Genomic DNA, 24,439 nt, shown 5'->3' on the forward strand with positions numbered 1-24,439 from the left:
TTGACGCGACCATTTCTTGGTGCCTTGAACTCTGACGCTTATTGGATGATGTCGGCTGGCCTGATTGGTCGGAGTAACGAAGTAACCCATTGGTGGAGAAGCCTGCGCCTCCCGTCGGTCCGCGGGTCCCTTGGATGCTGGGGAACTTATTTAAGGAATAGTTTGGGGTAATTTTGGAGGGTGAGCAAGTAGACAGCAGTGGACGGCGCAACTTCACCATGGGAGACCAGGTCGGTCAGGCAGGCCGACGACGACGGGTATGACATCGTTTTGTTTGTAGATATTTTTGTACAGTGTTAACTTAAGGTATCATACCAAATGAATAAACCTAGTTGTTCAAATGCTACTCTCGTCGTCGTATCTGCGGATTTGGACTTGCCCCTGTCAGAGCTCATTCCCATTCATCTTCGTCTCCTGGGTGAGCTCATGCGTCTGATATCTAACGGCTGCGTCGCTTCGCTACAATAGAGTGGTACATTTTAGACAAATGATGCTAACTGCATATTGTTCTTACGTGGCTTGAGTTACACCGACTAATTTTGAAGTGGGATTAGTTAGCTAATTAAAGGGACACTAAAGGTTACTATTAAGTCAACGTGGACTGTTGAAATACCATCACAGAAACCTCGAAACGCTTGTTTCGTGGCAAGGAGAGACTTATTTTAAGAGAAAATGCGTTCTGAAGCGTCCGCGTACCTCTAGCGCAATTCAAATCGCCCGCCCTCCGATCGAGGAGTACTGACATCATGGTCTCATAGTGACGTTGCGCCATCGGTGAGTAGAACGGCGTCCGCAGACGGCGCTACGGCTTTTCTGCGCAAAACGCGAACGCGCGGCCAGAAACAGAGCCAAGACAGAGCCGACAGCAGAGCGAAAGCGGGAGTATGGTGGCTAGCGGAAGGAGAAACGAATTACGTCCCACATTACGTCCCACGGCACACGGAGAGTCCGTTTTCATTAAACTATAGGCTGCGGCGAGCTCGCAGCGTGGTCTATGAGAAGCGACGAGCCTTTTCGCACTCGAAACAGGGCATAAAAATGTGCGAATCGACGCAAAACTCGGCCTAGAAACGTGCTTCGCCACAGCCAGGGCTCAATACGACCCAAGCTGGCATGACCCAGATGTCGTTTCCCGCACCGCCACCAGGCGCCGCTACTATATCTCAAACTCCAGCGCAAGACGCCCATAAGCTGGTACTTCATTCTATGACGCTAACTTCGACGCTCGTCGCAATGGACCCTGACACCGACAGATTGGCTCGCGATGGTGGGCTCAACTTCAGCGATTTGAGCACCGACGAGCGCGACCTGCTGCTGAGGGCTCGCACTGCTGGCGTCGTTGCGTACTACGACGGCGGCCTCGACACCGGCTCTCCGGAGCGGGAAAGCAACGAGGGCTTCCCAAGACATCACATGGACGTGGCATTCTCGCTGCTTGTTCCAAATGAAAGTTTCGCGAGCCAGCAGAACCCGCACAGCACGACGCGATAACGAAACTACTGAAACTCCAAAGCGTGCGCGGCGCAGAGTCGAGCGAAAACGAAACCTTTCGAACACCCATATTACTGAAGGGTAACGTCAAAATGTTATTTTTTCTTAGAATCGAATAGACGTAGACAAGTAGCATTTTTTTTCGTCTTATAATCGATTGAAATGATATTTTTAATACTAGTAGTTGAGTATTAGTAACACAAATTATGAGGAGTCCTTTCGTCATCGGGCTAGTACCGGAATGTCGCTGGGGGGTCTCAAATCGTGTCATGCATTTACCTCAATTTCTCGGTTACTAAAGCTCTGTTCGCGATTATATTGACGCCTTAGACGTTCTAGAAGATTGCTCTACCACTTTAACTTGAGTTTCTGGTAACCTTTAGTGTCCCTTTAAAGCTTCATTCTGCAAAATTAAATATTTGTTTCAGGACATAAGTTGTATCGGAAAAGTTGCAGAGTATGCTCAGAAACATCTAGTTGTTTCTATTACACTGTCTTTTACATGAGTCTTCTTTCTGGGTTTTGAACAAAGCTCAGGAAATACGAAAAAATGACTCCACTGCACACTTGTGCATATGGATTGAAGCACTCTCAATGGTGTTTTGAAAGAATGAAGCCCACACGCCAACTGGAAAAGAAGGAAAGTGAGTAGCCATAACTTCCAGCATATGTCCCCACCGTAGTCTGATGATCGAAATCCGACAAGGTTCTAAATTATATAAATGATAGGCTGCTAATGAATAGGGATGCAAACACAAGGCAAACTCGCTGGCATTCGAAAGGCATGCAGGCTTCAAGTGGGCTCTAGATAAATTTTGACCATCTGGGGTTCTTTAATGTGCACCTAAATATAAGTACACAAGCTTTTTTATATTTTACCCCCATCAAAAGGCAGCTGCTGTGGTCAGGATAATACCCATGGTCTCGAGCTCAGCAGCGCAATGCCATAGCCACTAAGCTACAACGGCAGGTAATGGTGGAACTGAAGCAGACGAGGAGGACACTGCCTGCAATGCAACGAAGAGGTGGTCTTCTTGAGAACGGTGTCCACTGAGAGAGCCTACTGCTCTCACAGTATGATTTCAGTGCTAGAGGAATCGCTGAGATCTGTTAAGTTTGTTTAGAGTATGCACACTGAACGTAATATGGATGGTAACATGTGGAAAGAAAATGGATCATTCTTCTCTGTGCATAAGTTACTCATCAGACATCACATAAGCGGACACAGGCCAAAATTTAGATTGGTGCCACTGTAAACAAAACAGATATACAATTTCTTTTAAATATGTTTGCAAAATATAGCGTTCATTGAACCCTTAAACTTGACGTTAATGTCCATAGGTAGATCTATTATTGGGTCAAAACATTTGGGCCTTCTGCATCCAAAACCTTTGAACTGTTTTAAAGACTCAAGGTGGATGGGAATTACAGCCTTTCAATAGTGCTACTTTAATATCAGAAGCATTGCAACTGAGTCAGCTGGTATAGAGTGACAACTGCTTTCGTTGTGAGCCAGGAACAAGGATGAGAGAAAGAAGCGGCTATATTTAGCAGCATTTCACTGTAAAACAAGCAGCAATTATGGAGACAGCCAGCCCTCACAAATGCATCCTTGTTGCTTGTTTGCATTAAACACGAGACATAAATATGTAACAAGGATGCATTTTCTCCCACTTGTCACAAGTTCACAATAAGTAGGGCTTGTCTGAAGTAAACAAGTGGTTATTGCATATAAAAATCTGCTTATGATGTATACCAACAACGCACTTTGACCAAGGCCTACATAAAAGCATGACTGCCTTAGTGCAATATCATGGCGACCCAATAGCACAGCTGATACAAAGAATGTGATAAGGCCCTGAATGATCACAATATCATACTACAAAAACAACTCAAAGTAACATTTCAGACAATGTCCTGCAAAATAATCTTTATGAACTGTCGCACAAGATCACCTAGTTGACAGTGAGAAAAAATTACTGAATTTGAGCATTTAGAACAGAAAAGAACACATCCATTGCTGTGCTCACCTAGATGGCTCTCTATCATAATCCCTGGTCCTCTGTGGGGGGCGGCTGTTGTAGTAGAGGGGCTCCTGGTAGCAGTCGGCACTGGAGTCGGCATACGTGGTGGGCAGCTGCGAGGTTCCACCGCGGGCCAAATTCTGGGCCCCATATTGCGATGCTGAGCTGTTGGCATGGTGCATCGAGGCACTTGGGTGTTGCTGTTGGGACTGCTGTGCAGACACTGGGTAGCCTACATCACTTGTGTAGTCACTGTCCTCCGAGACACCAGCTGCAATTCCACAAAAATGCCACAAAGCAACATATAAGCATTGCAAAGCCACAATAGGATGAAACGTCTGCTTTCCTTGATTGATCTGGCCCTTATCAGCCAATTTCACATAGACCTTTCCAACAAGAGCTTCTTGAACATTGCCATAATGCCTGTTCGACTGTTGTGAAGCCATGTCAGTCCTTTCTCAAAAGCGTCCTAAAAGTGGCAGCACATTCGCTTTGTACACTGGGGCAACAGTCAAGAAAAGTGCTGCTGCCTTTGTTTGAAAAAAAGGTCCACAGACAAGCTACAGAGTGCCATGTCATGAAGATACAGGTGCAGATGAAGGATAAATATATGGACGTGGCCAGGGTTTCTGAATTTACTTGGCAAAAATGATTGTTCAAAGTGGCAAACAATGAACAAGGAAAACCAGGGCTCTTCGCATAAAACTGAAACCACTTGCGATAGTAAGTTCAGCTCTCTTTTCCCCACAGTGATGTTTATATATATGTTTCAGGTGCACATTTGCCGCTGAAGGTGCACATTGACCAACTGAAACTAGCAACGTGCAGAGCTTATGTGCCTTGGCATAGCCTTTGTATTTGCTGCAGTGCAGTATTATGGCAAGAGCTAGCGTGAACTCAGCAAAATGACAACTGTTGCCTCCAAGATTTCAATGCAAACCTTTGCATCTTTCGTTTTCTGTATTTTTTTTTCTTTTTTTGCATGATTGGAGACACAGAAGGCTTGAGACAAGGTGACGTGAACCAGTGTGAACACTATAATTTGCTGTCACAGGTAATGCTCTAGCAAAGCTGAAGCAGCTGGAATCTTGTTCACTGCAATATGCTGTTACAAAAGGAAGTGATTCTAGAATACGGCCACGCATGTTGCCCACAAGTAAGGTTGCACAGTAAAAAAACTACTAGGGCTATCACACAAAATGTGAACAGGATTTTTCAGTTGATATCACCCACATACGTTTTAGGCAGTCAAGGAGCATTAAAGCTTACAGCACAAATGTGCACTGTTTGCATAAAGCACAGAGCCCACATGTGATTTCTTAAGTGGTTTACATTCATTAGACAAACAGGTATCCATAGTGTATAGTGTGATAGGGCAAGTCACAGGGTGTTGGGATAAGAGTTTCACTGGTGCTTAGTATGCAGTCTTCCCTCTAACAAACAACTGCAGAAGATGAATATACTATGCAGTACACCTCAATGCACCGTGCTGATATCATGCTGTTGAAAGGTGTAGCCATCCTCAAACATTAAGGTTGCAGCCAATAACACCTGCATATTTTTACGGCAGTGCAACAATGTAAGCAAGAAGTACGGACAGCCTAGCATGTGCAGTGCACACATGCAGCAGCAGTAGCTGTCCACAACAGACAGAACGAGTGGAAAGCAGAATGACACAAGTCACAGGCAAGGTGCCAGGAAATAAATGGCATAAAAGCACCAACAACTAAGCCAACGGTGGCTCAATGTGCACGGGTGCGATTTTTCAGGGATGTCATAAGTGCATGCTGGCCTTTTCATGTGACACAGGCGGGTGCGTACTGTGGGAAGCTGCCATGGAGGGTGCCTACTGCTTTGGATCACGCGTGCCTCGCGCCTTTTCTTGTTTACATGCGATCTTTTGGCTGGAAACATATCATACGATTGCAGATTGGCGATGTACTGAATTTTGGCGCCGAAATATTGTGGTTTCTGCGATGTGTTATGGGGATGCGCGACTCTCATGCGTCCCCTGATATGTTGTTTTCCCGCATAGCTCCCGTCTCCTGTAACCCGGCTTTGCCGCGTGGCCTGATGCCCGCCGCAGTCAGTCTGGTTGAGACGCAGTACGAGAGATGGCGCGAGTGTTGAGCTGCTAACGCCGCCTGCCAGCAGGGTTACTTGGGCGCAGAAAGACAATGCGCTTCCTCTTTGGCTTGGAGTTGGCGAGTGGCACGGACGCTCCGCACGTGTGCCGATCCATGCTTCTGTGAGACCGTCTCATGAAGCCTCGTTGGAACAGGCCACCGCTTGCGTGACCGTACGCGCGAACGACTAGGCGTTGGTATCCAGCATAGGGCGAAGATATTCGCTCGCTATCCGGTCGTAGTGAGTCGGACTTCCACAATTTGTCATGCGCCCATTGGCATGTTTTGTGGATAGCAACTCGGCTAGCAGGCATTGATCTATGAAAGGTGCAATAAATGCCCTTGTGATTGTTTGCACTACTGTGTTCTCGTTCCTTTGTCGCAAGAGCATGGGTGTGAGAACCCCACAGTGTTTACCAGGTTAAAAAGAAAATTCAGCGCTCAACACCAAAAAACCAAAACTAAGTGTATAGTGCCCTAACTGCCTTTTGGACGCTGACAATTGGAAAAGACAAATAAAACTTCACCGTACTAGAAGTCACAACTTGAGTGATATTGTGAACAAACATTATGAACAACTCAGAAGCAATATTTTTTGTAACTTGTTTGGGCAGTAACTAGCCTATCTAATGCAGTCCTGTACAAAGGATTGGGGGCCAGAGACCACATTATCTTATGTTTTGAATGGTCACCCGGATGATCTAGTTTTGTTCTTGAAAACTTGCCCGGGTGTTCTCGTTTGTGTGACTGGATAACAGCTCTGGCTTCTAGCTCAAGGTCACTTGAAGGTCGATGACAATGGGAGCTAAACGCATTTCATGCTTATAAAGAAGAGTAATTCATGGTGCACACACAGAGTGGTCCTTAGCAAGAAGTTACCAAAGCCAGTAAATACTAAAACCCTTATAAATACCAAATTAATGGTGGCTATAGGCATCATTTCCACTGTGACAGGCAGAAAATGGCTCTAGAATTTCCAACAAATGTTCCGAGTCACCACGAGAGGGCACTTCAGTGGTTCACAAACAAGTGGCACATGGTACACACTACACATCATTCCTAAGACGCCATATTCAATTCATCACAGGCTCACAAGTAAACACTGATCACTATAATAAGGTCACTGAGACAGGCAATGACTTTACTATGCATTATTTCATCAAAAGCTGTTTGGCCATGGATGAGTCATTGTAAAGCGGGAAGAATACTCCAGCAGCACGGCTTGTAAAACAGGTATACTGAAACAAAGTCATGCTTGCGAGCAGCAACATGAAAGTGGTGAAATTTTGACATCTATAACAGCTGCCTTGTGCAGTCGTTACCATCAAATGATAGCCACAAGCAGCTGCCACGATGCAGAATAGTGGTCTTTACAGTGTTTTTAACCTCTTGAGGTTGATACAAAAAAGTGCAAAGGTTCACCGTTTAAGCTGCCACGAGCAGTTCTGTTGAGATTTCTCACTGCGCACTTTATACTAAGTGCAGCCTGGTGCACTATGCTTTAAATAAGAAAGTATAAAATGCACACAGTGCAATTGGAACAATGCATAACTTCAAATAAACTGGCATTTAAAAAAAAGTGATTCTATCATAACAGGAGTTTGCTACTGTATGCAACAGTGCAAGAACAAGCATTCACAACGCCTGCCTTTCCATACCATATTTGTATTGTACCCACTACGGTGACTTACAGTTTAACGTATGAAGTGGTCTCTTCTGCTGTTCCCGATATGAAGTCACCTGAAAATCACAAAATTTCACAGATGTAAATGGCAATGTCAGAAATGTTTTACAGGAGCAACCATATAGCAAGACATGAGAAAAGCAAGAAGTAAATAGATGAAATGTCATTAAAAAAAACTCTCACATTTGGCAAGTACATTGTGCTTAACATAAATAGCACTGAACATGAAATACTTCTTCACCCAGTATGTGTAACTTTATATAAGGGGAATCCACAATTCTGTGAAAGCCACTATGAATCTAAAGGAAAGCAAAAAAGTGAATTGAATTCAGCACAAGTCATGTACAGATGGTAAAAACAAGAGAAGGTTTTTTCTCAGCGACCCCAGTAGAAGGTGACCTGACGTCACTGCCCCCAGGTGTACATATCCAAGTGCTCACCTACGACTTGCTGCGCTTAACGTTTGTTGTGTACAGATGCAACACAACCTCAATGAAGCAGATGAAATCATTATTACATTTTAGAAAAAAGACAGAAACAATGACAATAGCATTAATAACCATGCTGTAGTTGACTGACATGAAGAAGGTGATGCTTCTGCAATCACAGGGATATCATACAAATATGAGTTCACATCCCTAGTAAACAGTCATAGAGATATCGGTCACACTGGCAGGGCGTCTTTCTGTGTAAGGTCATAATGACCCTAGCAGATGACACACTATGATGCCCTAGACAGTGGAGCGAGTCAGTGTATGCCACAGCATACAAGTTGCATACATCTGTAGCCTGGTGTTTATTTGTGCTTTTTCTCAACCGACTGCAACGCTGCACAAACACTGATACACAAAGGTATCGGAGCTACTACATAAGAGTCATAGAGTAATACATCCATTTGCTGATATCAAAATAAGCATTTCATGTTAACATCTACTTTTGTATTTAAGAAATCTTTAATTTTATAATTACAGATTACTTTCTTTGCGCCCACTCCTGTGGCGAACATCGGCAGTGTAACCAAGCGAACGAGCACAGCGAAAGATGAAAGGCACGAGCCGCAAGCAGCGGAAACCAATGAGAGCGGCCCCTTCAGTGACGTGCACATGGGAAACTGGTGTCATGCAGACCTGCCCGATTTCCAACTCCACTACGTCTCTCCCCAATTTTTTCCCTCAGTATACCATGAAATCAAAACACATATAGAGCTGCACTCAAATTTTGCGTTAGGGAGTATAGTAATTGTCAGTGAATTTTTTTTCTCTCATTTTCATATTACCAGTATGCTTGTGCTTTTGGCAAAACTTCATTACTGTGCTTGACTGAAATGCTGCTCATTTAGAAAATTTACTCATCTTGAACCGCAAACAACAAGAGGTCTTGCTCTGACGTTGAACAAAGAAAAGGAGAGAACAATGTAATGAAACTATAACTTCAGAATAAGAGTGCATGCCACAAGACAAACTGCATCGACAGCAAATCAGTAAAACTATTGATGATGTCATATAATCCTGAGACATTAACATTAAGGAAAAACAGGCTCATTTAACTGGTCCTTCTTATGATTCAAGGTACAATGCACTTAATGGAGGTGTTGACTGCTTTGATCAAATCCAAAAGCAGTATGGAGTTTGTTGTCGCTTACTAAAGCAATAGTATTTTATGCTCTATTCTCTGCTTGACTTAGTGAATGTGTATGGTTGCCTTCTATGAGACTAGAACCTCGCTGCAGGGACTCAGTTGTTATGGTATTCTGCTACTGAGCCTGATGTCGCAGGTTTAACTCCTCACCACCATGGCCTTGAATTGAACCTGAAATCTGATGGGAACATAATGCAAAAATGTTCATGTACTGAGAATAAGGTGAACATTAAAATTCCACGTGGTCAAAATTATTGTTCCACTATGGCATCTTTCACAGCTTCTGTGTTGCTATAGGATGTCAAGAAATCCACAAATTTTAGCAAAATAAATGCTGTAGATTATCATCACTTTTTGGGCAAAACTCATACGGCAAACACTGAAAAAGATTTTTGCTGCTTACTGCAGATGAGTACCATGTGACCAACCACAGCAGGCTTATTACAAACGATTTGTATCTGCTGTCAAAATTTGATGCAGAAGATGCCAAAAGTGCAGCACACTGTAGTTTATTTGCGAGGCATGCACTGGGTCCTTTTGGGTGTTGATCCGTGCTTCAAGCAGTAAAGAAAAAAGTTAACCGATTACATATCTCTTTGACAAAGAAAAAATGAGACACCCACTCAATCATAGCAATTGCTACAAAGGAATTGCTACAAATGAATGGGTAGGTGTCTCATTTTTCCTTTATTAATTCTCTCCACCTTGTGGGTTTCCGCAGAACTGTTATGTCAAACTCTTGCCTTTGCTTTGAGTTGTTGATAAGTTTGACTTTGCCCTGCCATCTGCTAGCTGCCTGGTTAGCTCAGATGCTAGAGCGGCTGCCGCAGAGTGGCAGTGGTCCTGGGTTCAAGTCCCAAACCAGGGCGAATTTTTCTTCAAGTGGGAGACTTTTCTTTCGACAAACTCATATGGGTTTCTTTTGTAGCAATTGCTACAATTGGGTGGGTGTCTCTTTTTCCCTTTATTAATTGTCTCCACCTTGCTGGTTTCTGCAGGAACAATTATGTCGATATCTCTTTGACTTGAGATGAGCCTTTTTGACCTATAGAAAGTACCCCAAGCTGCTTTATCTTTTCTTGAGTGTGGGCGTACACTTGAGTCTGTGTTCATGCAGTATTTCTGCGATTCTGCAATTCAAGTAGATAACATCACACCAAATGTCCTCGTACCACAAAAAGGGAAACATCAAAATACCTTTTTACCAGAATGCCTATAAGGGTGCTTCAATAAATTTAAAATTTGCATAGGGAACTGCTTTAAACACTTCTTTTTCAAATATAACAAAAGGCAGCATCCTTTTGGCTCCTACTGTAACATTATTTGTGAAATAACGAACAGGTATTGAAAGCAGTTGAAAATGGTACACGCTCAATAAGAATGCGTCACAATCTAAGTAGACAAATGAACTGAATGCTGCATCAAGCAATCGACAGAAAATGAAATGGTGTTACCTCCTGGTCCATGATGCTATTGAGCATTTCCAGCTTCTCCTGCAACTCAGGTGTGTCATCCTGGAGATCTATAAGCACCAGCAAAAAAAAAAAAAAAGACATCAATCCTCACAGCCCAGCACAGGCAAGTACCAAGTACCAAGTATAGTTTGTACACATGTACAGCTTTACTGTTTGTTATGTACGCACATGACCAGCTTGATTGTTTATCACACATTCTTATCAACAGTCATCTGCAGTTGCAAAACAGCGCTCGTTCTGTCTGTTCTCACTATAGCACCATGCTGTACTCAATTAATGAGAAAGCACCAAGCCGCAATGTGTACAAACAGAATAACATGTGTACGCTGCTTATGTGTGCATGAAGGGATAATGCAGTAAATAAGTGGTTCCATCGAAATAAACTGCAACAAGGTTCTAATTATGGATGAAAAAATTAATTAGAAATGCAGGATTCGACATAGTATCAGTTATAGTGAAGAAAATGTTTGTTTTCATACAGCTTGAAATAAGTATTCTGGTAGCAAAAATGTCAGAAAGAGTTACCAACCTACTTTTCATACCTACAGCAATTTTTTTCATACATCAAATCTTTCCAACTTGTGCAATTATTTGGTCTTTCGTGTGTTACTGCTACCTACAAATGAAGCCAATGCATAACAGCAACTGCAATTTCAGGCACTGCACGATGTGCCACTTAATGTTGCAAACATGATCTGCACTCATGATGCTGCAAACATACTGGCAAGTATAACAATGCTGCTACGATGTTGACTATACAACAAACTGCAACTTTGGCAATTCTAGACTTAGCAGCCTAGGCTGTACTGCTGTGATGAAAATTTGCCAACAGCTGGCTGACTGGCTGGTAAGCTTGCTATCAACATGATCGTACCAGTAGCCCTTAACACTAGAGACTGAAATCAAACATGCACGCATGGGTTAGGCCAACAACCGTAGCAGCGGAGTTCGGGTCTATGTGTGGCCACATCCATGTTAAAAAAAATGACCAGTGAATGACCAGTAACTTGGCACAACACATATACAACATAGACCTGACTCAGCAAAACCAACTTGAAATGGCACATAACCTGCATCTATATTTTGGCCAGTGGCCTGCTTGGTTAAACTTCAACCAGCAAGCCATTGTGCTGACCCCGTGTGATTACATGGATAACACGTCTGCATATTAGAAAGTGTGAAGTGTGTGCAAGTAATTTACCACTCTTCCCATTCCATATATTGACACGGCAAGCTGGCAATTCACCATCAATATCTGCAGGAGATCCCTTGCTGGCCTCTTGAAGGCATCATGCATGTGTTTTTTTGACGTATACCAGATTAAAAAAAAGTGGCGGTTTCATCAGTGTCAGTCTGTATGCTTATAATGAATATCAGATATAATGAAGATATTTTTGTGCCGAATGCGACTTTATTATAACAAGGTACTAGTGTACTGTACTAGTACTGTACTAGTGATCATTTTCTTAAACAAAAGAATGTATTCTTGTTCTAAAATTTGAGTGAAAACAAGAAGTGATAAGCTCAAAATATTCTCTCAAAGCTCTCATTAATTACACATGCCACTTTACGTGCCTGCCAAGTGGTATGTATGGGACAAAGCACATGTGTATGGATACCACCAAGGGAAATAGAAAAGTTGTACCTGCATAGGTGGCCAGTGACAGAATTGTCGGGCCCACGAGCACAGGAAGAAATTGAATTATTAAGATATGGTTATGGACACCAGCAATATGCCCCATGTGATTCAGCATGAGTGTAAGTTTGCTAGACTAACATGCATTCTGCACTTCTGCTTTCCTTTCTGAAGTTTGCGACTGAGTATTGTACAGGTGGTTTCACCTCTTGCTTTAACTTACCACAAATCCATGTTGCCATGCATTCAAGGCAGCCACAGGCACATGAACAGTGCCTCGTGAGGATGGGTGCCCCATTTGGAGCATTTGTGTTATTTTGAGCTTAAGGAAAACGAAAGTTACATTGCAAGTTAGCAGGGGCTGTGCTCCCCAACTTGAGTGCTAATGTTGCCGAAATAGAAAACATGCATTCTATGCAAACATGCACACATTACACAAAAAGGCTTACCATAGGGAAGTTCAAAGTGTGCTTCAATCAAGATGCTGTGCCCAGTGGGGTTCTTTGTTCCACGCACTTCACCATCAGCTAGTATGAGCTCCGAATCAAGGGAAAGCCATTTCCCCTCCCCTACCTGCACCAATGAATAATACGAGTAAAATAGAATCAAATGGCAACTGCAAGTGGCTCTAAAAAATGCTGCAATGCCAAACAAACAGTCACAATATGTCAGGCTTAAAAATTATGCAGACAATAATGCATAAGCCAGGGGTGAAAACACACACACACAACAATGCAAGGTGATGACATGCCTTATTATCATACATATCTATTTTTTTCAGACGTTACACAAGACAATTGGTAGAAAAAAATCACTTGACTTCAAACATGGCTTTGCATCTGTACACACTGTATAGCACAAATGAAAATTTTTTAAAAAGAGGAAATTTTTGGCATAGTTGGTGGCCTTTAGATCAACTAAGTTTGATTTGGAAAAGGTCTGGCATGATGCTGTAGCATATGTGCAAAGATAAAAAACATGAGGAATTTCTGCTTAAAGAACATATAATTTAATAATAGCAGGATGCACTGTGCCATATCTCATGAATACTCCGCATTTTTTTCAGATCTATGTGCACCTGGCCCATAATCTATGGACATAAGAACCAGAAAACTTGTAACCAACACTTGTACACCCTCTCCGTTTCTCCAGAAGTAACTTGTGAAAAAATAACATTGCGTACCAGTTGTATAATCTAATGGAGGGAGTGACATAAACACACAAAAATCTTGTAAGTTGAGACAAATGTCTTGGTGCTCTGTCAATTTGTCAAGGCAGGGCATCCATGGCAAACCAGTGTGGCAGGTCTGTCTGCACTTTTGTAGGTATACAGATTTATGAATACTTGATCAATTATGAATCAGAAGAAGCCAGCAGCGAAGAACTAGTTTCTATGTATAGCATGAAATGATATATGATCTATATGATCTAATGATCTATATAGCATGAAATGACAAGAGAAAAATTAAAGTTGGAGGATACTTAAGAGGAAACTTTAGCTGAGGCCCAACTCTGACATGGCCTATTCAAATACATGTAAAACGCTAAAACGTTTTTCTGAGATAACCCCTGGACCGATTTTAATGCGATGTGTTGCATTTGAGAGAGAAAGTTAAATTCTAGTGACTGTTGGAAGCACAATTTCGATTTATGGCCTAAATTTTGTTAAGAAGATTTTCAAAAATTCGCAAGCTTATAAAATATAAAAGCACCAGGTTCACAAATTAATGGCTCTGCATTAAGAAGAGCTATTGCGGTACTGTAAATGGCACCCATTAGATCATTGAAAGAGGACGAAGTCGATATGTCATTTTGTATCTTACGTGAATTTGTTATGTTGTGTACAAGGGTTCTGCAAAAGCTGTATTTTCATATTACTATAAATTTTTTGAGATGTGTCACATATCAATTTTGTGCATTTTTGATGTACTATTGGATGCAATTCACAGAATTATGACATCATTTTTCATTGCTGAGTTACAGAGTTGTAAACTTGATATTTCTGTTTTCTGAAAATTTTTTATTTTTGCCAATATTTAATAAAAGACTGCCGACCTAAATCAACACTTCAAAACCAACAGTCACTAGATGTTAAGTTTTGCTTCCAAATGCAACAAACCTCGCCAAATTTGGTGCAGTGGTTGTTCAGAGAAATGAATTCTCCTTTCACATGTATTTAGATAGGAGCACCCAAGCTAAAGCTTCCTCTTAAGCTTCGCCTTTAAGAGTGGAACGCAATAGCATTCAAAGATCCCCGACTACTTCTCCTGGTTCCTGGCAATTGCAGCTTATGCAAACGTAATGTTTACTGGAAAACGCTGGCAGCGAACCCCATGCACGAAGGCAAGCTTTCTGGTAGAAACTCTTGCATGGGCCACGAGGCGACAGAAACAAGCACCATCTGGAGCTGTTGCAAGGAACCGGGTGCACCACTTTATGGCCTTTGAGATTTGCGAAAGGGGTTTGTGTTTTGAGTTTCCGCATAACAGAATTGTTTCCTCATACATGTAAATTACAATCCGATGCTATCACGTCTGTAGGTTGTGTGTAATTGTACTTTATGATTTTTCTGACATATTTTGCCTTGAGAAATTCAATTAGTTCAGTACCTTTTTCGCACTACATGGAGGAGCCTGCACGGTTGGGTATGCGTGGTTCAAAATGATTTTTGCTGAAACAAAGGTTGACACAGGACGTGGGATGCCGAACGCTGACGCCAGACTTTATGCGACACAGGGCCCATGGCTTTCGCGTTAAAATAGCCAAGACTGAGTATTAGAAGGGCAGTCATAGCCATGACTAGCGTGGCATGTCCATCCAAATGGACTATGATAGATGAAGAAATTTATGAAGTGTTTACAAATACTAAAATGGCAGAAAAATAGCTTCTACAAAGCATGAAATGTCCACTGAAACAACACGCAAAAAGAACCTCGAAGGAGTTGGGTCACGGTCAGGGAAAAAGAACTTGGCTGTCAAAGGGTAAAGCATTGCCTGTGCAGTTTCTGTCTATGAATGAATAATTTCTGCATGAGCCTTGTAATATTATACTTGCTTTGAACGGGAGCGCTCTATGTCATTTTCGGCATCATGTGTGTTAAAAAAGTGGGCTGCTGAGAGACCAGTAAAAATTACATGTATTACACTGAAATTATATGTGTTAGAAAAGTGCCCATACTCCACTGAAAGCAACGTGTCCTGACTGTCCCTTTTCAATGAGGGAAGCAGATGCTAGACAATTATTATACAGTTGCGCTGCCTTGCAATCACAATGCTCCCATTTTCTGCAAGTCAGCCTTTGCTACATGCCATGTCAAGCTATGATCACTAAGTACACATTCATAGACACCATAAAAGACACCTTAAATTCATACACAACATAGTCTTACACCCCCCACACACACACACACGCACGCACACACAAAATGTTATGCATTATATGGCCAGCATTCATAGAAATAAATATTACAACTGGACCTGGAAATCTTAAACTTGATTCACTTACCAAATAGCTAGAATTATCAACAGCTGCTAACTCATGTTTGTCACCTTTGCATTTGTTAGTAATTTAGTTAGAAGTGCCATTCACTAAATTCTGACAACAGCTATAATGCAGCAGCCAGAAAAATTTATTTTCACTTTCTCTCTGTCTCTTCTTCCTCTAAAGCCTGAGATATATGAAGCTTTTGCCGCACTTTAGAGGCACAAGTAGCATGATGAGCACAATCCTTCATGTGAACCTGTGTGGCATTCTTTTAGAAAGCTAATCCGAGGAATACAAGAAAACACAGAAAAATGGGAGACTTTCTTTCTTATCTGTACAAGCCATTCCTGTACAGACAGCATAATGTTCGGTCTGACACTTTGTCATGTCAGTGTTTTCCGACAATTACTAATGTGCTTCTGTCAAACATTAATTGGCATCACATCACAGGAGCCCTTAAGTTTGCTTTGGCATATCAGAGGACACAGTGGCCTCACCTTAGCTGAAACCTAATTTATTTCTGCCACAAATGCCAGGAGTTTAACATGAGTCGCACGCTGGGAAGATGTGTGTACAGCACACAAGCCCAAAGGCCATCAGTGTTTCTTGTGTGTATCATCAAATGCAAATTCAATGTGTATAGAAAACTACATGAAGCATTAGAGTTGGCTGAAATTCCCTTTCCTGTCATAATGATCAATCTGGCATGTTCATAGATAACACAGTTTACAAATATGCAGACTCAGTGCAAGCATACCCAGTGTAATTTAGATTAGTTTTTGTGTTGAACACATAATAGATTTTGATATTGTCAACATCTGAAGAAAGATGAGCATTTAAAGACTACACTAGGTAAATTTGACAATAGTTGTGCATGACGTCAGTACGCGGACTTTAGAAGACACTGTTACCATAGCTATCAGCTGAATCACTTATGAAATCGGCATGCTTATGTGGTCTTGACAAACTTGGAGACGGCGATGTTAATATTCTCTACAGCTATTGTACATACCTAAAAATGGTTATTTCTTTTTACATCCCAGTAAATTGTAAATGGAATACAAGCTTTCTTGCTATTTACCATAATAACAGTTTCCTTTTAATTAAGGGAAAGGGAAATAATTGATTAAAAGAAAATGAGACATCCACCCAATCATAGCAATTGCTACAAAGGAAACCCGCATGGATTCCTCGGAAGAAAAGCCTCACATTAGCTTTTGCTTCGAGCTGTTGACAAATTTGACTACGCCTGCCATCTTCTACGCCTGGTTAGCTCTGATGGTAGAGCAGCTGCCCCAGAAAGGCGGTGGTCTTGGATTCGAGTCCCTGACCAGGACAAATTTTTCTTTATTGCAAGGCTTTTCTTTTGAGGAACTTTATGGGTTTCCTTGCTACGATTGCTACGATTGGGTGGATGTCTCATTTTCTTTTAATCAATTATTTCCCTTTTAAGAAAGTCACTTTGAGTTTTCATTGCAACAATGTTCCTCTATTCAGGAATTCCAAGGCTGCTTTCAGGACTCATTAGATAATTCGCAATTGTGCAATGAATGGAAGGAAGATTGGGCATGGAGGATGAAGGGGGACGAATCACCAGCCATTAGTCAAATTTTACAGCATGCATGTGCTTATCTCAGGAATAGATAAATAAAGTCGTGTGTTTATCATATTTAGGTATACCTAACATCTAGAGGTGCCTAGTAAACCCCAATTAAGCCAGCAAAATGCTAAAAAACAACTGTAACGTTTAGCGTTACCTGTCACAGTAACTCCCAACCCACAGCCAGCCACCGGGAGAGAATCTATTTCCACCGTTCAGTACATTTACTTCACTGCTGAACCTTGGCCATGTAGAGGAGTTTGGCAATAGTAAAGGCAAAACCTGTTGAATGATGACGATAACTTTGCTACTACTCAGTGACCCAGAGTACTTTCTTTGGAAAATAGTTTTCGCACGCATGTACCATTTACTTGTGTGAACACTTGGAAGGCAAAGAAGAAATACATTTTTTCTACTGGGGAACCCACCATAAGGGCACTGCCATACGGAAGAAAAAGCACATGCGCTGCATTGCCGGCAATAAAACAGTGGTGCAGCAATGCGGCCATACCTATGGGCGGTTAGCTGCTGTGGCAGTCACATGTCAGCATAAAGGCCTGAAAGCTCAAAACCTGATAAATGTGAATGCGAAATGAGCCATCCGATGGATCGTTTGACTAAAGTGGCAGCTCTCATTGGTCTCCTCTGTCAGCGGTGTGCGCCATGCAGCGAAAATTAGCTAGCCACTTCTGCAGCGCAGGTCTTGCTGCTGGCATCATCCATCGCGTTTTTGCTCTAGTGTGGCTGCGATATCTCGGCAGCCTTCAGAGCAACAGAAATGCCAGCCAAAAGCAGCAGTCAGGAGACAGAAAGCTTTCATTTCTCTCTAAGCTACTAGCCCTCCTGCCTCTGCGACCTACAGAGGCGAGCACGATGGCAACATCCTATGCTATATATCTCCTAAAACCTAAAGAAGCCATGCTTGGGTTTGCCGGTAGCATTGATTCTCGAGTGTGATCAATTAAACATAAGTGCCACATTATGAGGACTATAGAAAGTATTGACCATCCCTACCCCCTCGCCGCCTCCAAAGCTATAATTTTTCAATGTTCTTTTCAAAGAACTCTTGAGCAAAGATGGATGTCAAGTCGTTAAGTGGCTCACCAAAAGTGAGTAAAATTTGCATTGTATTATGCTATTGAAGTTCTGGTGCAAAGCTACACCACTGTAAATTACATTGAGAAGCAACATAGGCTGTCCATAATGAAGGCAGTACAGTTGAGTAATTAAGGAATATGAGCAATTGGAGCCACAATGGTTTAATTTGTTCACTATGGATTCACAAACGCTGCTGTTTATATAAATGCATCAAGTTGTAAACAAAGTGACATCGTCTTTCTTGCTTGCCGAAGAAAGAATTCTTGCTCCTCTTTTGCCTGCCACAGCCTTCCATTGCTTCCCCCCCTACCCTAAGAAGGAAAAAAAATAAATAAAAGCTACCTTGCAGTTTTGTTTGCAAAGAAAAAAATTTGATTTTCTTTCTCTTTTCCCCACTCCCACCTCATGATTCGGTAGGGTAGCTCTCACCCCCCCCCCCCCCCTCTCGAGAAGCTATCTCTACGACTGCCACTGCCCAAAATTGATACTTTTCGACCAAAGATACTGTTTGCAACCAAATTGGCAGCAAGATCTCTGTGACTCACTGGTGTGAATGAGCCTTTAGTGTTTCTGATGACAGAAAAGTCTAAACACACGGTTCCTGCAATGTGCAATGTCTGAGAGTCCTTGTACACTCAGTGCAAATACACAGTTCTCACGCCATGCATAACTCACTAACAGGAGGACTCACCTCAGTTGCATATTGGATGCCCATAAGCGGAAGCCACTGGCATCCAATCAGTTTGTCCCAAAGCATCCCCTTGTTCCAGACCTCAATCACCAAGCCGGTATCCATCCTGTTGGTCTCACTGAAATGACGAAGTGGCCCTCATGTAAAATGCAGGCTTCATTACAAAAACCAGCTGCCCCAACAAATAAGCACACAGGCCTTCCCAATAATCATAAATGAGGGAATCAGGACATACCAAAGTTACATCTGAGCTGCACAGAATTACTGCAGGGGAGGGATTCAGAATATGCATGACTACTTGATGTCCTTAGGAGGCACCAGTAAGCAAGCATGTTTTGATTATGCTCCCACTGGAATGACATCACATCACTATGTTTGAGAATCAAAATTTATGACCTTATGCTCAGTAGCACAACAATGTGTCCCTGTGGCGTGTTATCTTCCTAGTGCCTTTTCAACGTTGTTATGGATATTGCAAGGAAATAGTGCAAATAAAATGTGTACTGAGCAAAGGACATGTCATACCAAGAGAATATGTTGTACCAATAAAGCCAAATGATTCCCATTCTTAAGTCGTCAAGCACGTAGCTTCGAAGCCAACATGAGAGATATGTAATGTCATGCAACAGGAGAAGAAACATGCTTGCTGATGCAATGATTTAATGCCACAATTGCTGTGAGTGCCTATGTTATGCCAGTGCCATGTGGACTAGAAAGAAAAGCTGTTACCATACCCTTCAGCGCACACTTATCTTAAATTTTCATCCTTGGCAGGGAAGACAAAGCACAGAGCCACATTTGTTGCTATGTCACTTTGGGGTTCTGTTCTAAACATGTCATCCTGTGTATGCTGAAATGCAATATGTGGGGCTGCTTAATGTGCATTGCGCCTTGTCACCTGCACAAAACTGCCATTCAAATCAGATATACCAACTCGTGTTGTTCAAAAGTACTGGAGCAGTAACCCAACATGGCCTCATATCAGCATGAGCAGCTGTGTTCTAAAACACAGGATCCCACCTTCAAATATGTGATAGGAACATTTTACCCCTCTAACAAAGAAATAATAGGTAAAAAAGGAACTTCAACATATAAAACTTCCCACAGGGTCAAGAAAAACTGTGACTGAAAAGCTGCTCGATCGTGGTATGTCAGCAGCATTCTGGTATGCATGTGCTCATTTTGGCAATTTACTTTTCTGTTTTAGAGGGCATTCTCCCTGTTCAAAAAGTACCTCAGGACACCCAACTCGGGTGTGCTTCAGGTTGTTCAGAAGAGACTAGGCCTTAACATTCTTCTGAAGACTGTTCTTCTGAGTCAACAATTGGCAGTTTCTAGGAACAAAACATGTGTACTACAGGTCTTAATGCACTGCCAGACTGAGTGTGGACTTCCCCAAGCACAATGCTTTTTCGAGGTCATTTATGCTGACTCCAGGGTCTTGGTTAACTTTTTGCTTCAATCACAGGCAGAATTAAGCTGTTCATTTGCAATCTGTTCACTTTCTGTGCTTGGCTTGGCCCGCAGTGACACCTTCTTGTATTCCCTGTTGCATTCCCTAAAAGTCTTGGCAATGTCGTACATTTGCATTCTCTTGTAGCCAAACCATGCGATAATTTCTAGGGCATTTTCTTTGAATGAAGCCATTCAAGCACTGGAAACCACTTGTTGTATTCGTGGCTGAGCATCAAGTGAGTGCTTATGTGCTTACGGGTACATGATTCATCACCGAATGACATTGCAACACAAGGCAAATGTAGCTGGTTATCTTACCTGCATTGTTACAAGGCTGAATGTAAAAAAAGCTTTGGATTATCTTGACAACCCTGTACAGGACATTTTGCAGTAGAGGCACTTGTTGTAAAAGCATTCGACTGTATAACCAAACAAAATTGCAGTCATACCTAGATAGGCAAAGCAGAAAGATAAAAATAACTCACAATATGAAATCCTGCTCCCAGCTTGGGTTGCTGCCTTTCACTGCTACAGTGGTGGACTTGACATTTTGCAGCTTGAGGTTCACATAGCTGTTGAACTGCCCTGCACGATGACAGAGGAAAGCAGGTGCAAATGAGCAATGAAAAAGTTGTCAGGGTAATTCCTACAACCCAGCAAACCATAAATATCTAATGGATGTACCACAAAAGACCAAATATCCAAGACATTTAATGAGATACGTTCCACTAGTACATGGCAGTCAAGGGTCATCCAAAGGACGTCAAATGTCTTGTGATTTGGACATCTCTTACACATCCAAAGCTTCCGCACATTGATCGTACATTGTGCAATGTGACTAGATGAACGCACCATGCCACAGAAATACAAGCAAATTGTCTCTAATGCCTAACAATGAGATCCTAGGAAAGGAAAAATCCCACTATTGTCTGTTCCAGCACTGAACTGGGCATTTACTTTGCTTTTCCCCATCATGTGCATGTTCGACATGCTGCGAGATGCAATTTACAGCAACGTACTGCGAGATATTTTGCAATTCTTCCTGAATTGCAAAATATCCATCTGTTCATCTTGAAAAGATTCAAGTTGAAGTATTAAAGCCTAGAATTTCATTTATGACCGCATTTATTTTTTGTAATGCAATTATCAGTAGCAATTTGCACGACCTCTGCACATACTGCGGGACATCGTGCTTCAAAAGCCAAAGCTTTCGGTTTCTGTTATGTCATTTTTTTTCTCCTACACAAACACTTTCTTTTTCAATTATATCTATTAGTAGACTGTTAAAAATATGTAATCTTTAACTTGCTGATATATTTGGACAGATTGTAAAGAAGAAAGATGCCTGAACTCGAAATATCTTTGACTTCACATCGCCACGGATATCAAATCAGCATGCACCTTGACGCAAGTGCAAGGTAATTTATCACCCACGAGCAGCATGAAGTGTGCTTCATTGATGTGTCTTTTCAACTTTTGTTTGGTTGACTGTGGCCCAAGTATGTATATACTAGGAAGAACTAGCTGTACCATTGCATACTGAAATTTAGCGCTGTGCTTCTGATTGCCATTTGTGGTACAATTGTTTGCCTTGTGGTGCGCTTATAGAAACGTCCTTAGGGTAACATTTTGGTAGTTTGCTTTCAGACATGTTTGTATTGCTCGGTTTCTAGTGCGCCACTTCAAGTGTAAGAGATATTTCTCATTTGCAATGCTTATCTCATGGTCTCTAGCAGCATTATGCTTTTGGCACTTCCGTGGTGTCAGAAGCTGCCTAAGCAAGTTGCTTATCAAGATGAACATTCTGTCTCAGGATTCTGCTTGTGTGGATTTTCTTTTAGTATGCATTTTTAAAGATAGCTAGAAAGTGCTGGCTTTCTACCCTGAATCTCATGGCCCCAGAAGCAGCTGCTGGCATGCAGGCCATACCCTTTTCGACATTCATTAGTATGCTATTATTACCTCCTACTAATCAGTTTTAATCTTTTAAGTATAACTGTGGCATTGTGACTGCTAGCCATTTTCTGAACATTGACATCCTTTTCTCTTTGCTTTTGTTTTAGTCAAGTTGAATTTTAAAGAATTTTTTATTGACATTCTTTTTTTTTTAGATCCGCCTTTAACCTGTCTGTGCACAGCTATAACTTGCAATGAATATTTTCATACATGTGCATGGCTGGGTGCCAATCAATCTTGCAATAAAGCTTTATCAATAGCATAAATAAAAAGTAATGTTGATATGGCACTGTAGGTCTCACGTGTGTGCTTTACCTAGTGCTTACTGAACTCACTTTTTTCATGTAGCCATTGCAGGATTTGTAATAATTCATAAGGATCCAAACACATCTACGATGTTGTGAGCCCAGTTTCCACATTTTGATGAGCGCTAGGACTATATATAAAAGTTGACAGTCACTTTAGCATACGCTAAAGAGACGGAAAGCAGAAGCCTGAGCACTCACGAGACATTAATTAAATTACTTGTCATTGTCATTCGAGTGCATTTCCTATTACTTGTTTTCTCCCACCAAAGATCGGGGGTTTGAGTGCCCTAACTTTACCTTTATTATCTGTGCCTTAATTAAATTTGACCTAATTAACATTGGCGGTCATGGGTTCACTTTGTCGTAATTAACACCAAATGTTGTGGGTTCGACTCCCACCAAAGATTGAGGGTTGGAGTGTCTTAATTAACTACATTAATTAAGTGTGCCTTAGTTAACTTTGCTGTAATTAACACAAAATGTCATGGGTTCGAATGACTTCACTAAACGTATACTAATTAACTTTGCCTTAATTAAGACCAATGGTAGTGGGTTCGACTCTCAACTTTCACCATGTCAATTGGAAACAAACTTCGAGATATGGCCAGTTTGCCCATGCCTCCATGTTGGGTCATGGGTACGAGTGCCTTAACTTTGCCTCAACACCAAAGGTAGTGTGTTTGACTCCCACCAAAGGACAAGGGTTCAACTCCTACCAAGGGTCATATGTTCCACTCTCAACCTTCACAACGTCAATTGGAATCATACTTGGAGATATGGCTGGTTTGCCCATATCTCCAAGTGGGTTTGACTCCCACCAAAGGATGTGGGTTAGAGTGTCCTATGAACTCTATGTTATGAAGTGTGCCTTAATTCGCTTCACCCTATTTAACACCAAAGGTCAAGGGTTCGTGGCCCAATTTTGGTGCCTTAAGACTGGACAATGGATTTTCCTATCCACAAGCCATTTAATGATTTCGACTTAATAAGAAAGATACCTCATGACTGTTGAAATTTATATTTTGACATTTACATGTTAATAAAACATTTCAAACAAGGTCACCAGCTACTTGCTTACAATGGTGGTAACTGTAGCATTAGTGTGCCTGAGCAGATGTACCACTGAGGGCAAATGAAATGTGAAAAGCAGAGCATGTGGCCAAAGGCATAATTAAAGGTACAGTATGTGTCATCGGCCAGTCATTGTGCACATGCGTGGGCATGTGGTTCTTGCACAAAGTGCAGCACTGCTCGCCCTACTACAATAAATGTCACCCTTATTTTGTCCGAAAGTTGTTTTCTCATCTCTCTGTCGCAGTGCCAATCTGACCTGGCAGTGCACTCTTATGGTGGCGAGCGCCATTACCCCAGCTGTAGCACGATAAACCTGGCATGCACTCAGTTTCCTAATGTCCATTGCTTTGCTCTTGTCACCACCATCAAAGCTGCCAGTGTCTAATCATAATTTAAAGAGCACCAAAAATGTATTGCACTGGAGGAGCAACAACAGTGCTAGCCACTTTAACAGTAATATCAGACAGGAATGGCACTGCAATGGCAGGGTGACAATACAAGCTTCAAACAAAATACAGGTGATGTAATCGCACTAGGACAAGCAACCTTGCATTCTGCGTTGAAACCACATGCACACGCATGTATACAATGACGGCTGACCGATGCCGCACACAGTGTTCAGTTATGCTTCGATCACACACTCTGCTGTTCGCATTTCATTAGTATTCGATACTACATCTGCTGTGGCATTTGCAGTTA

General features: G+C 41.9%; 1 protein-coding gene across 5 annotated transcripts in view; it reads right to left on the bottom strand.

The window, feature by feature from the left end:
* Nucleotides 1-24,439, bottom strand: part of unc-13 — a 415,821-nt gene that overhangs the window by 375,697 nt on the left and 15,685 nt on the right. For all 5 annotated transcript variants that reach the window (XM_075679885.1, XM_075679887.1, XM_075679886.1 and 2 more), the window contains exons 3-8: nt 20,888-20,987; nt 18,948-19,065; nt 12,524-12,647; nt 10,418-10,485; nt 7,333-7,381; nt 3,522-3,786 (exon numbers count right to left, since the gene is read on the bottom strand). In XM_075679885.1, the coding sequence (XP_075536000.1) occupies nt 3,522-3,786; nt 7,333-7,381; nt 10,418-10,485; nt 12,524-12,647; nt 18,948-19,065; nt 20,888-20,987 (724 nt within the window). The remainder of the gene's footprint in view (nt 1-3,521; nt 3,787-7,332; nt 7,382-10,417; nt 10,486-12,523; nt 12,648-18,947; nt 19,066-20,887; nt 20,988-24,439) is intronic.

The sequence above is a fragment of the Dermacentor variabilis genome, chromosome 2 (genome assembly GCF_050947875.1).
Source record: "Dermacentor variabilis isolate Ectoservices chromosome 2, ASM5094787v1, whole genome shotgun sequence".
Lineage (NCBI taxonomy): Eukaryota > Metazoa > Arthropoda > Arachnida > Ixodida > Ixodidae > Dermacentor > Dermacentor variabilis.